Raw genomic sequence first — 15,091 nt, 5'->3', positions numbered from 1 at the left:
CCCGCACGGCTTGTAATCACTAATCTATTATACATAAGTGCTTGTATTAGATCTCTGAGGTTAAATCTTTACAGGCTATTCACATATTGCGTCCAAAATCATGTTGAAAACGTGCCGCATGCTTCTTCCTTTACTGATTTAAATGTGTTTCTGAACTCACCACCCCCTGCTGTTTGCCTTTGCTATGGCCACCATCAGCTGTTCCTACACATGCAAGCGGCGCAGTCAATTTTCAAAATAGTTCAGCTTTTGCCACTGTGTGGATTAATACTGAATGTGTGTCATTGTTATTATTGCGGTTAGGTTTAAGAGTAGAGTAATGTGCTGGTGTTTAACTGCATTGCTTTATTGCATTCTAGAGTTTGGCTCTCACGATGAATACAGTTGACCAATCACAACAGATCCAACGGGTCTGATCAGCGCAGATTAGCTACACATGGGGAGAGCTTTGAGAACAACTGAATCGCTCAACAAATCATATTAGACTCGTTGGCATAATTAGGTAAAAATAAATGCATATTATAAGACAATGAAAGTGTTTTTTAACCTTGCAAGCATATCAGCCTGTTGTTAGAGACCCCCAAACCAAAATATGACCTTTTATAATGCAAAATAGGGGCTCTTTATTAACAGGAGTAAACCGATCTTATGAGTGACAGTACTGACAGCCTTACCAGGACATCTCTCTAAATCACATGTCCGTGACTCTGTAGCAGTGCAGGCATAGCCACACGAGCGAATCCTCTTCTGATTCCCCTGTCCACAGGTGGCACTACATGGTGACCAATCACTCCATTCTTCCTCCTCATATTCTGCAGATAAAAAAAAACATGATTAAAAGAAACCTGAGACAAAAAGGATGCCCGTTCTACAAATTGAGGCTAACAAATTCCTCACACAGCATGTGGGAATGTTATGCAATGCAGGTCAGAGCACAAATGAGTTGGAGTAATGGTAAAGGAATTTCTTTACCAGCTTTTGAAAGAGAAATCTAGAATAGCTTCTCATATCTGAAATTGTACTATTCAGGTGCAGACTCGGATTTGAACAGGATTGACAAAGGACACATAAAATCCCCAAAACAGCCAATATGGTAAGTGCATCTCTCTGCCGTTTGCATAAGAAAGCAAATGATTAACTAAATTAATATTGTGTATTTCTTTGCAAAATGTAATCTCTCTAATGAACAAAATGTGGGCCCTCCTGGCAGGCCAGACTTACTTTTTTTGTGGTAATAAATATGTCAAAGGCAAAGTCAGCCGCGTACAGCTGTGAGAAGTGAGCCAATACAAACACTTCAGCAGGAAGGCAAGGCCTAATAGCTTAGACGCTTTCCAACAATGCTCTCTTTCCACCACCATGCTAAAGAGATTAAAGTTTCAATGCACTCCATGGCAGTAGAGATGGAGAGAGAAAAATAAGTGCACGGCTTCCTCACTAATGCATTTTGGATCCGCTGTTGCTGGTTACCAGGTGCCATTGGTAATTGTGAAATCACATTCTGATAATGAAGATGTGCACTCATGCTGTCACAGCAAAGAAAACACTGATTTCTTACCCGCTTTTGGAGGTTACAGTAAAAAAAAGAAAAAATAATAATAATAATAACAAAAACAGAAATATATAAAAAATTATAACATACAAACAAATCCCCAGTTGTTAAAAGAGTTCTTTTTTCTAGCCAACTTTCACATGGTTTAACAATTTTTATCATGTTATTTTATATTCGCGATGTGTGTTTAAGCTTGTTTGGTCAATGCTTGTTTGGTAATGTTTTATTATTTGTTTTAGCATGGCTGTTGATGCCTATTGTGAGGCAACCTTCTGTGTCTACTAAGGTGCCATTTACATATAAAATGAATTATTAAACCACACGGGAAAGCAAGGTTGCTGCCGGAAGTGGTGTTGGTGAGACCAGCTAGGGGCACTCAACCTGTGGCACTCAGCTGGTGTGTGGTTACGGTCTTGCGCAATATGGCTGCCGTCGTGTCATCCAGGTAGATGCTGCAAACTGATGGTGGATGAGGAGAACGTATAAACGTAAAGAATTAATTGATTAATTATAGTTTAACTGGTATTTACTGGGTGTTTTCTAAATTTACATTTAAATAAAGATATGTGCCTTTCAAACATAATGGGTACTAAAAAGCTACATAAAGAAACGCCTCCCTCATTTACATCTATACACTGAAAAGTTAAAAAAAGAAATGAATATGGAAATAAATAAATGCAGTAATAAATGAACACATAAACGAATACATTTAAATAAATGCATAATTAAATAAACAAACAGTATATATATATATATATATATATATATATATATATATATATATATATATATATATATATATAAATAAACAAAAAATAAATGAAGAATAAAAAGAATAAATATCTAAATGAAAAGAACATGTGAAAAATAATAAATGAAAGAAAAAATAGATATAATTAATTTATTTATTTATTCACGTTTAATTAAAATACACTTTTTATAACATTTATTTAAGTCACTGATTAATTTATTTTTCTATTGTTACATTTATTTAACAATTGATTGATTGATTGATTGATTGATTGATTGATTGATTGATTGATTGATTGATTGATTGATTAATTGATTGAAATTTTTTGCAGGTTTGTTACTCCATATAATGGACATTTTTTAAAATATTCAATCATTTTAATGATAGTATGCAATAGGTCTGCACAATATATACATCACAATGTAATCCTTAGCAATAGTCACATCACGAATAAACGCAATGTTGAGTCTGGATTATAATTTATTATTCCGCAGGTGTTTTGAGGCCTGTGACTGTGTGGGTTTTAAAAGCATGTACTGTTTGTAACTTTAAATAAATTAATAACAATTAATTTTATTGAGATGTTTATAAAAACAAAGATTATCCAGTATTATTTTACATTTGATTATTCAGTTTAAACTAAATACATTTCAAGTCTTAAAATGCTGTTTAATTTGCATATTTTTCTTTATTATTTATTTATTTATGTATTTATGTCTTTCCAAACAGTTATTCAACTTATCAAGTGAAAAGATATTCAAATCGCAATATATATTGCAGAATAAAAAATTGCAATGTGTAATTTTTTCAATAATATGCAGCCCCAGTATGCAATATTAAAATGCATAGAATAATAAAATGGCAGATGATAAAATGGGCCACTTACATTTCTATTTAGATGAAACCAGTGTAAGTTTGTTGCTATTTAAAGTGTTAAATCTGACTGGACTGCAATCCACAAAACTGTATATTTAAAATCTATATGTTCATGTGTCACAATACATTTTCAACGAAAGAACAGACACAATTTATTTTCAGTAAGAGTTGGTGTTTTCTAGCAGCACAAGCAAATGAGACCTCACATGCCACAGGCAGTAATAAGTTACTATAGTAAAACTGTGGTAAATAATTTTCATAAGGGCAGCGGAGAGGAAATAATGACCTAAAACTTAAAAAACAAAATTCTATCAAGCTGTTGCCGAACATGGCCTGCCTGTAATTCTGCGGCTCACCATAATTGCAGAAAAGCGCTTCATTACTGTACGCCTCCAGCTCAGACCACATCATTAATAATGTGGCTCATTTGCCCTTCTCTGTTTCCCATTCAGGCCTGTTTGTACACAACGCACTCCTACTCCTAAGTACACTCATTAGGTCTATTTTAAAGTAAGGGGATCCAGTGGGGCGACAGAAAGAAGCCGGTTGGGTTTTGGTAGCCACATCCTCACAGGCTCTACTGCTGACATGACCACAGTATGCATGCTGCAATTGCTTCTTTTTTGGCGGGGTGTTGGATTTGACCACACACCACCAATGCACTTTCTCTCTAATGATGCTGACAGAACATGGTGGAACACAACCTCAGTGGTGGATCACCCCGAAAGCCAATGACAGATGGAGGAGAAAAATGCCCTTGTGAAATAAAGCTGGGTAAAGGATAATGTAAATTCCCAATTTTGAGGCTATTGCAGCGCTCACAAGTTAAACAATCCTAATGAGGGCTTATTTGTGTGAAGGTTTTGTGTAGCAATTTTTTTTCTGCTTACTATGCTGAAATGCCTAATAGCATAGGCTATAAATGTTTTAAAATATAATAAAAATGTATGAAATAGAATGAAATGACTAAATACCAAGATGGGTATAACAGCTAGAAATACCAGCTACTATCTAACCATTTTGAATTAATGGTACATAGTAATAGAGAGCAGTATGCAGTAGGGCTGTGCGATTAATCAAAATCAAATCGCAATAAGCGAGCTAGTTGCAATAAGCTAAACGCAGGAGGCTGTGATAAGAAATATATATGTATCATTTAATTAAGTCTTATAGCCTGTTACCACTGAGTGGAACATGTCGGTACGGGTCACAATTATCAGGCTTGCATTTTCACTGAAGGGTTCCAATGGTACCTTTTTGGTGGGTATGGTGTACGACAGAAAGTTTCTGTCGACGTCATTCTAGCTTGAGGAAATGTCAAAGTAAAGCTGTACTGGTCATTCACATTTCGTATGAGAAGCACTTCTAACAAAACAGATACTATACACATAAATACTTGTGTATACATGATCATTATTATCCTTCCTATAAACATAATTTGATTAAAACTGCAGATCAATAAAATATAACGAAATAGCCTACTGATACATCTGCAATTATATAAAATAAATAAATCCAACATATATGAACACATACAGACCCTTACAGTCTCCAGTATGCTACTAATGACTGAAAAACTACACACAGCATACATTTAGTCCTTATTTGGGTTTAAAAACACCACGCAGCATATATCTCACAGTTAGTGCAAACCTCTCATCTATATCTTTAATCTTCACCAGCACAGGTAACCTCTTGTTAGACAGTAATTCCGTCATTCCAAGTTAATAATAGTCTAAAAGGTGATGATAATAGGTAAACATGGCAGTTTGTTCATGTTTTAGGTTGCTGAAAGAATCATTTGCTCCTTCGTGTTTTCGGGCTTCTCCTTAGTTTTTTAATGTGTCTCTCACATTTGTCTGTTTCTGAAAGGATCGGATGTGAGAAGTGCTTCAATAATCATGCACATGTTATTATCATCAGCTCACTAAGATTGCTATTTAAAAATATAGATGCGCGGCGAGCGCCGGCAAGGAAGCAAAACTACTCGCGCTTCAGACAGACTTGTAAAAACTACGGGGCACAGGGTAGATTCTGCTCTACTTCTTGGCTTTGAGGCTGTTCATCAAGACGATGACAAGGTTTATTTGAGCTCGGGTCGACCATGGCTCAATGTTATATGTATTTATTATTACAGTGTAATGTCTCTGCTGTGTTTTTAAAATGGCGCTTTATTTTCATTCTCGCTTGTTGCAGGAGCAAGTGACGTATCTCTGTAAACCAAAAGCGTTCAGTTGTTCGTCTTACTCTGCCTTTTGGTACCCTTTTGTTGTGTTAGTGGTACAACAAAAGGGTAAAATAGGGTACGGTATGGTTCGCTTTTAGGTACCTTTTGACAATGGTAACAGCTATTAACCACCCGTACCAAACCGAACCGTACCACTCAGTGGAAACAGGCCATTACTAGCCAATTGAGTGAGCACACTTTTGTTCTGCCCAGTCAGAATTGCACAATTGTATTATGCAGAATGCCCACAATAAAAAAACAGCTAAGCATGGACAAGTGGGATGATGGCATCTGCCTCTTCAGAAGCATTGACAGACAAATAATATCAAAGAAAAACAGCACATCAGTAATATGAGAATATTTTGGTTTCAAAGTTCAAACATCGAAAAAAAAACAGGTAATTTGTTAGAGCTGTCGCAGAACTATTGCCCCAGCATGAGGAAGTAACACAACTAGCACTTGAAAAACAGAAACTGTCAACTAAAAGTATTGCCAGTAACACTTAATCTAGTAGCAAGCAACAGCAAAGTACAATTTTAGAGTTGTTTGCGGCTATTACACAGTATGAAAAAACATCACAAAGGCACCAGGAGATCACGAACAACATAACTCACTACTGCTCTGGAGTGTTTTAAATTCTGAATATTTAAAAACATATTTGAATAAAAAGTTGGAGTTAGTTAATATTATTTTAGTTTCTTTTTTAACTAACACTCATTAGGGTTGTCACGATACTGGAATTTGATACCAATCGGTACTGAAATAAAAAAAACGTCCATTTCCAGCAAATATTTAAGCGATGTTAAGCATGTTCTTAAACAGCACTGATTTGCCATTGTGTTTACGTTCTCAACAGAGATTGTGATTGGTCGTGAAGGTCATCAGTTCACCGAACTCACTGCTGTTTACTGCGTGTAACCACAGATATGGGCGTTTTAACAGCTGAGCGTTTTAAGCTGCAATTCAACATCGGATCGCTCGTATGTCAGCTTATAGACAAACCAGCTGATCGACGTGACTTTGAAATGCTCTAGTAGTCCTGTATCTGTGGTAACACTCAGTAAACAGCAGGGAGTACGGTGAACTGATGACCTTCACGGCCAATCACAATCTCTGTTGAGAACGTAAACACAATGGCAGATCAGAGATGTTTAAGAACGTGCTCCACAACCCTAACACTCACTGCATTTTAGTATTAAGAAGCTACGATACAGAATATTGAGCTGAAGCTTGACTACAAAATTTAATCAGAAACCAAATCGAAATCTCAATATCTGTTAAAAAAAAATTAAAAATGAATCGCAATTAGTTATTTTCCCCAAATTGCACAGCCCTAGTATGTAGCATGTTTTAAACTGATGCAAATCATTTTGAATGGGTTTATTTATATATGTTTAAAACATAGCAGACCTGATTTTTTTGTAATATTACTTCAGTCTTCATTATCATATGATCCTCCAGAAACATTTCTTATTATTATCATCAATGCTGGCAACCGTTGCATTGCTTAATGTATATTTTCAAATTTAAGGATTCTTGATGAATAAAAGAGGGTAACATGGTGGCTCGGCGGTTAGCACTGTTGCTTCATAGCAAGAATGTCGCTGGTTCGAGTACCAGCTGGATCAGTTGGCATTTCTGTGTGAAGTTTGCATGTTCTACGCATGTTTGCGTGCTCCAGTTACCCCTACAGCCCAAAAATATGCGCTATAGGGAAATTGGATGAACAAAATTTGCCGTAGTGTACGAGTGCATGTGTGAATGCAAGAGTGTATGGGTGTTTTCCACTGGGTTGCAGATGGAAGGGCATCCGCTGCGTAAAAAATACGCAGAAATAGTTGGCAGTTCATTCTGCTGTGGCAACCCTTGATAAATAGGGGACTAAGCTGAAGGAAAATGAATGAATGAATTAAAAAATTCTAAATATCAGCCTATTAGGTGCAGTTTTAAATGTTCATTGTGACTTGATCAATTTGAATACATGTTTACCAAATATAACTATTCATTTAAAAAAAAACACATTAAAGCCACTAACCCTAAATTTGTGAATGATAATCTATATGGTTATTTTGTCATAATATAAGTCATTATTAAGTGGTGCCAACTAGAGGCAGAAAAAAATTTAAATAAATGTTTTAAGTAAAATATTATACATGTCTACAGTTTATTATTGTTTGCCAATTTTTTTAAGGCCTCACACATGAAACATAGTGACTGAATGCTGTAAATTACAAAGGCAGTAAATATAACTTCGGTGTAAAAAAACAAAAAAGAAAAACAATTTCCCTCCAAGGCCTGAGAACTGCCACAAATTCCTGAGAGAACTCAAAGGTCCAGGCCGTGTGAATCACAGCAAAGCGCCAGTTTGGGATGAAAACACAGCGGATGCTTTCTTTGTCAGCCCGAGCATCCTGGCCCTTCTTTCAATCTGCTGTCTAATTGAACAAAAATATTAGTTTTTTAGCCAGTGAAGAGCCCCCATGCTGCTCTTAGCGAGCGTCGAGGCATAGGTTTCAAATAGCCACGATTACTGGTGTCAACTTCAAAGAGGACACACTAAGCTGATGCTCGAGCCCGCTGTCACTAACATGAACCAGACACAGTGTTGAGTTTGCTCCTGCAAGCTCTTATCCAATACTTTCACTGTGTGATACTTTATTCAGTGTATACTTTGAAAAGGTTCAGAGCACTTGATGATAGGTTGTGTTCTGTTTCTAAAGGATAAAAATCGCATTTAAATTGTATTTCAGCACTACAGTTGGCCCCGTATGTAAACATTTTGAGGTAATGATCTGCCTAACCCACAAAGAAGCAGTCTAGTGGGGAGATAACATGCATAGCACAGCTAATATTGTGATAACATATTAGGGCACAAAGCACTGGGTCGGCTTTCGCTGTTTACCGCTGATAGGCATCAACAGAAAGTCTCTGGAAGTGGCGACAGAAATGACATGTTTATGTAGCAGTTCTTGACTACAACCCGCAAAGCATAAATCATAATGTCAAGACTTAAAGAGGAGGCTGTGGCCCGCATTGCTGAGGAAATCAGCGCGGTATACGTGCCCCGGCGTTACACGAAAGCCCCAACATGATTACTGATACTTCTGATAACGAGGCTGGTGGAAAACAAAAACTAAAAAAAGAGCTTCCGATTACACAGTTGGAAAAATATGAAAACATTTTAATCCAGTCATTTTTTTTTTTTTTTGTGGACTCACAAACTCTCATTTATTCATTTTCCTTTCGGCTTACTGCCTTTATTAGTCTAGGGTCGGAGTCGCCACAGCAGAATGAACCACCAACTTATCCAGCATGTGTGTTTACGCAGCGGATGCCCTTCCAGCTGCAACCTATCAATGGGAAACACTCATACACTCCCCTTCCTACACATACACACTACAGCCAATTTAGCTTCCCCCATTCACCTATAGCAGGGGTGTCAAACTCAATTCCTGGAGGGCCGAAGCCCTGCACAGTTTAGTTCCAACTCTGCTCCAACACACTTACCTGTAAGTTTCAAACAAGCCTGAAGGACTCAATTAGTTTGATCAGGTGTGTTTAATTAGGGTTGGAACTAAACTGTGCAGAGCTGCGGCCCTTTTGGAACTGAGTTTGACACCTGTGACCTATAGCGAATGTCTTCGGACTTGTGGAGGAAACCGGAGCAGCCAGAGGAAACCCACGCGAACGCGGGGAAAACATGCAAACTCCACACAGAAATGCCAACTGACCCAATTGAGACTCGAACCAGTGACCTTCTTGCTATGAGGCGACAGGGCTACCCACTGCACCACCGCGCTGCCCCTTACAAACTCTATCTAAGAAAAAAAGTCCTTTTTTTACCGTAATTGTCCGTAGAGTCCCAGCCCTTCCATCGACTGTTCCAGTCTGCACCCACACCACTCAAAAAGGAGTCTTCTCCTTCATAGATGAGGTCCTCCTCATTCTCCTCCAGACTGCCTTGCCCGGGACCTTCCTGACTGGAGTCGTGGTATTCCCAAAACAGTGGCCAGAAGAGCTTTTTATGGCCTAGCCATTCCTCCGAGCTCAAGGACCAGTCGTTCCTGCTCTCCTTGGCCAGATCCATCTCAATCTCCATCTGTGGGCTGTCCACAACCTCAATGGTCACCTAGGAGAGTGATTAAAATTTCTATGTTTATCTGAAATCAATGCATAATTCTACAAAACCCTGTTTAGGGTGGTCAAACTGGATTTTGGAACACGCTAACCAGTTGCTGGTTGAAGATGACCTATCAGCCCAAATCACTTTGAATCTATCTCCAATCATCTACACGTTTTGATCAGTTAAATACCAGTTTGGGCCATCTAGAAGGACCACGTTCCTGGAGCACATTTTCCAGAGCTGCGTCCCAAATCGCATACTTATGTACTATTCTACGCCATTTTGTAGTATAAATAGTGTAAGTAGTGTGTTCACACTGAAAACTCTAAAAATAATAAGTGCACTTTAATTACCCGGATGATGCACTCATTCAGCCGCTAAAATGAAGTATGTAATGATGGACACTTCACGCACTCAACGACCGCAGGTTTGCTTACGTAGCGGAAGAGGCGGAGCTATCGGACGCACATGTTGAATAACTTTATTTATTTTGGATGGTGAGAACAAAATTCTTCTACGAGAGTGATTATAGTGCCTCCCGATGGTGAATGCGGCAACACTCACGGCAGGTAATATTTGATAATTTGGTCGTTTATTTCACTGATTTGGCAACCGTCAAACGTCATCAGGGAAACGGTTTGAGTTTCCGCTTAGTAAAAAAACATTAGTGTGCCATTTGGGACGACACTACATGCGTATACTATCCTGTTGAGTGTGTAAGTGCATAAGTACATAGTGCATGAGTGCATAGTGTATAGTGTGCCATTTGGGACGCAGCTCAGGTCTCCTTAACCAAACACACCTGATTCAGATCACCAGCTCATTAGCAGAGTCTGAAAGACCTATAATGGGTGTGACAGACAAAGGAGACTCCCAAAACATGCATTGTTGGTGGCCCTCCAGGAACATGGTTGGGAAACACTGATCTAGAATTTATGTAAAAAAAAAAAAAACACTACTGAAAGCTTTTTTTAGTATCTTTTTTGGCAATTGAGAAAAGTAAGATCAAATGAGTTCTCTTTTTAGATTGTTAATTAAAATATTAATTGAATAAATTCCTAAAACTAAATGGTAAACTCCTGCCACAGGCCATTTGTATCTAGTATTAAGACATCATTTAAATGTGGCAAACCCAATCGAGTATACACCTAGTGTTACAATCTGTATCTTTTGTCTATTTTAAATCACTTTTTGAAATTATTTGAGGCATCTATGGGAAAATTGAGAAATAAATTAATTCAATTTACATATAAACACAAAAAAGTATACAAAGAGCAGCCAGCAGCTTTTGATTTTGATCGGATCTAATCTGAAAAACTATGCGGAACACTGTGAGTTTGTATCATTCATGCCATCTGGCAGAAATTTACCTATATTCACATATTTGTATTGACTTTTTATGTAATATACTTACACAAATACTTAATTTTGCTTTTGTTGTGAACCCAGCATTAGAATAAGGACTGGTAATAATGTATATTTTACATACATTTTCACCTTTAACCTTATTACTTAAATTCAGTTCAATTCAAGTTTATTTGTACAGTACTTTTTAAAATAATTTGACAATAATCAAATTTGAAAAAGTTATGGTTATTAGTTACCAAGACTTTATTAGTAATAACTTTAACTAATTAACTAGTAACTAATAGCTTTCAACAGTTAAAGTTATTATATATAAACATATATGAGGTATATTTGTTTAATAGGTGCATGTGTTGTCCTTGAAGTCTTCGAAGGTTGGCATCATCTATCATATTGTGATTTCACACAATAAAGATAAAATTTGTCTGTGTAGCACACTTTAATATTATGTCCCCTAATGTTTAAAAAATATGTCAGTAGGCAGTAAAGAGGTGGTGTTTAGTGGGTGTTCACACGCATTCAACAAGTTGAGAGTCCATACTGTGCAGGAAATCTGAGCTAATGCATCTTCAAATACCTAAAGTGGACATACTCCAAGCGTTCCAGATCCTGTTTTCACTTGTATTTAGCATTGTCCACTTGTGATCGACATAAACTAAACTTAATACCTGGTGTAAGCAAGGCCACGGTGGAGAAACAACTGATGAGAACTCTATCAGCCCATTAAATACTATGCTTTACCATTCAAAGTTCAAAATTGTCTTTACTCTCCTGTTTGTTTATTTCACAAGATGTTTTGAGGTGACAGATTTGTTCTATGCATGCTTGGGCTTGCAGAACCCAAGTCAGACAGACCAGGAAAACGATAGCAAGTGTTCCAGCAGGCCAAGACAAAAGACTGGTTGTTTATTTCCCCTTCAGCGTAACAATCTGATGGCTGCAGCAGCTGTTTATAAAGGCACAGAGCAGTTTAGAGTGGGTGATTACGCTACTGTAACTGCACTGTTTACAACAGTCGGCCTCCACCTCCTCCTTGAACTAATCATAGCTCTATTCTACTCTGATACTTCACAAGAACACAAGACACTGTTTTCAAGACAAAAACATCCAGGGTATAGATCACTGGAGGTCCATTAAATGGCAAATTTAAGTTTAATGGGAACACAGATGTTTAAGAGATCTAAGCTTCTTTTTAACAAATTTGCTTCCACTCAATAATGGTGAGTCATGGAAAAAAAAGATGGCATAGAAGTATTTTGAACTTTAAAAAATACTGCAAACATAATTTTTATAACCAAACCTGCTAAAAGTAATTTATATATCAAAGACTCACAAATGGGTAAATCATACTAGTTTGAAGGGGATTGGCAAAATATCAAGCTCTAAAATGGAAAGTATTTTGGGTCTTTACAATAAAAGATCAAAGTATTTTGATAAAGGATGCAACCAATTTCACTATTATTTGCCGGCAGCCAGCTCTCTGCAACTCTCACATGTTCGCCCACTGAAGCTAAGCAGGGTTGCACCCGGTCAGTAGCTGAATGGGAGACCATGTGGAAAAAGCTAAGTTGCTGCCGTAAGTGATGTTAGTGAGGCCAGCAGGAAGCGCTCAACCTGCAGTCTGTGTGGGTCCTAACACCCCAATATATTGAAGGGGACTCTATACTGCTCAGTGAGTGCTGTCTTTTGGATGGTATGTTAAACCAAAGTCTTGACTCTCTGTGGTCATAAAAAAAAAAGAGAAAGGGTTTAACCCTGACACCCTGCCCAAATTTGCCCACTGGCCTTTGTCCATTATGGCCTCCTAACCATACCCATACTTTGTCTTATCTCCACCAATTAGCTGATGTGCGGTTTGGCACAATATGACAGCTGTTGCATCATCCAGTCGGAAACTGCACACTGGTGGTGGATGAGGAGATTCTCCCCATTATGTACGCAATTTGAGTGTCTAGCGCTATATAAATGTAAGGTATTATTTTATTCATCATGGTTAATTAATCGCAAAGGCTTCTCAACATCGCGTTTCTGCACGAAACAAAACTGCTGCAACTGTGCACTGTTTTAAAGTTCCAAGCTTGTACACCGAGGGTTAAGGCTGATTTATACTTCTCCGTATGCGTATGGTCTGGCACAGCCTTCGTGCAGTCGCATAGCCCACGCCGTGGCTAACGTCACACTGCATTACCTATTGATGAGGCTATTAACCAGGGGCTATTAAGAACATGTGTCACGTCTTTTGTGCACGCAAGTTCGTTATTTCCAATGTAGGTGCAAGACTTGTGCGCATGTTGTGATTGACCCATTCACACTTTCCAGGTGCACCTAGATGAAAAAATGCCATAAGTGCACCAAAAGGTCATGTGACAGGAACTGGACCGATCAGCTTCGTACTTTGTATGGAATATAGACATTTCTACTCCAACAAGAAATACAAAATGAAAATACCAAACAATGTTGTTGATTAAAAGTGGCCTCAGAGGTTCAGCAGCCTTTTACTACATTTAAAAAAATAAATATTTATGTAGCTTAGATTTACATTAGAAAAATTATTTGTATTTTTATTTATTCAGTCTAAAATTATTACTTGTTTAAATGTCAAAAAACTAATTCACTTATATTTAAGTCCACAGAGAAATTGACTATTGTTTGTTTTTATTAATATTTTGTGCTGTATTTGGTTACTGAGCAGCAATAAATAACACTTTAAATATATAAGGAGTTTTCAAATCTCAAAATCTATAATTGTTGCATCCCATCTTTTGATATGTTATTAAAGGTTTCTTGCTCTTAAGATGTCTGACATTTCAATGTTTTGTATATAAACTATAAACTACATTTCAGTGGATTTCTTCAGTAAGACATGGTGAAATATTTTGATAGTCTAAGCTTAAACTTTGAATGTTTTGATGTTTGACAAACCCTCCCTGTCTTTTTACATAATATTGGAGACACATAAAAACAAAATAGCTTTTCTAAAGAGTACGAAAGATGGACCCATTCCACTTGGAAGACTTTGGAATTTTCCCTATTATAAAAGTGAATTTGCTTACCAGGGATCTCCTGTGTATTTTTTCCCCTAAGTCTAACTTCGTTTCCTCTCAAGTCCACTTACACACATAAACTTCATAACAGTACTAAAAATATAAAAATCCCTTCTTTACCGGTGTTGTAAAAACATTTAAAGATTGGGATCTGCTCTTGGAGGGAGCATTAAAAGTGGCTGTTAAAATAATACTCTGGCCTTTCACCTCCTGGATTTTCTTGGGATTTTTTTTGCGTACACTATGCAGAACTTTGAGCAGTGTGGCTGAAATGAGCTACACCAGAATAAAGGTCTCGCTTGGGGTAATTTAAGAGGCCTCTCCGGTTTAGCGGCAGCTGTGACATGACCAGCAAAAGCACAGAAAACTGAAGTCCCTACTGCAATCACAGCAGCAATAACAGTGAAACAATGAGTGCATAGGTTAATTACATTCACCACAAACTGTTGCCAAGTAAAATCAATCCATTACCTAACTCATTATACAATGATTAAGTTCACCCTAAGGAAAGAAATGACAAGGTTTTGGGAACGTTGAGATGTTAAACATATCTGGAATAACAAACTACCCTTATAATATTAACAACTGTCTAAAGAAGAACTAATGCCAAGATATATAGACAAACAACGAAAAGAAACCCAAGACCCCCAAGACAGAAAATGACTGATTTAGTCTATTGACCTCATTTTCATATGGTCCAAGATCATGTAAACATTGATTTTTTTCTTAAAAATCATGTATATATAGGAAGAAATTTGATTTTGTAGCAATCAGAGTAACAATAAAGTGAGATTGAGCTTGGTCTTACTTGAATGTTTGGGTTCTGGGAGCCCAGGTCTGCATTGGCAAGGTCAGGGAAGTTCTTCAGGTCTAAAATGAAGGTTTCCTCTTCTTCCTCTGGAGCAGGTTTGGGAAGGACTCCCTCCGAGTGAATCCGTGACCATCTCCTTTTATGACGGCGAGGCAAAGGCAACTCGCTCCTTAGTTGGTTTTGACCCTGAATGTCTTGCAAAGACTGCTTGACATCCTTGGAGCCACCATGACCTCTAACCTGTAAAAAACACATAGAGTATCCTCATGAAAGGAACATCTGGTGATCCAGCGAGGCTTGTTCAGATAGATTCCCTATATGCATAAAGCCTCTAGAAAAGCC

General features: G+C 37.5%; 1 protein-coding gene across 1 annotated transcript in view; it reads right to left on the bottom strand.

Annotated features, from left to right (window-relative positions):
- The window catches only part of ism2a (isthmin 2a), a 46,193-nt gene that overhangs the window by 15,849 nt on the left and 15,253 nt on the right, over positions 1-15,091 (bottom strand). Inside the window, exons 2-4 of the mRNA XM_087290312.1 lie at positions 14,747-14,989; positions 9,250-9,535; positions 675-812 (exon numbers count right to left, since the gene is read on the bottom strand). Of these exons, the coding sequence (XP_087146438.1) occupies positions 675-812; positions 9,250-9,535; positions 14,747-14,989 (667 nt within the window). The remainder of the gene's footprint in view (positions 1-674; positions 813-9,249; positions 9,536-14,746; positions 14,990-15,091) is intronic.

Source organism: Danio rerio, chromosome 17 (genome assembly GCF_052040795.2).
Source record: "Danio rerio strain M-AB ecotype USA chromosome 17, GRCz13ab, whole genome shotgun sequence".
Classification (NCBI taxonomy): domain Eukaryota; kingdom Metazoa; phylum Chordata; class Actinopteri; order Cypriniformes; family Danionidae; genus Danio; species Danio rerio.
This window is presented reverse-complemented; position numbering and strand designations above follow the sequence as displayed.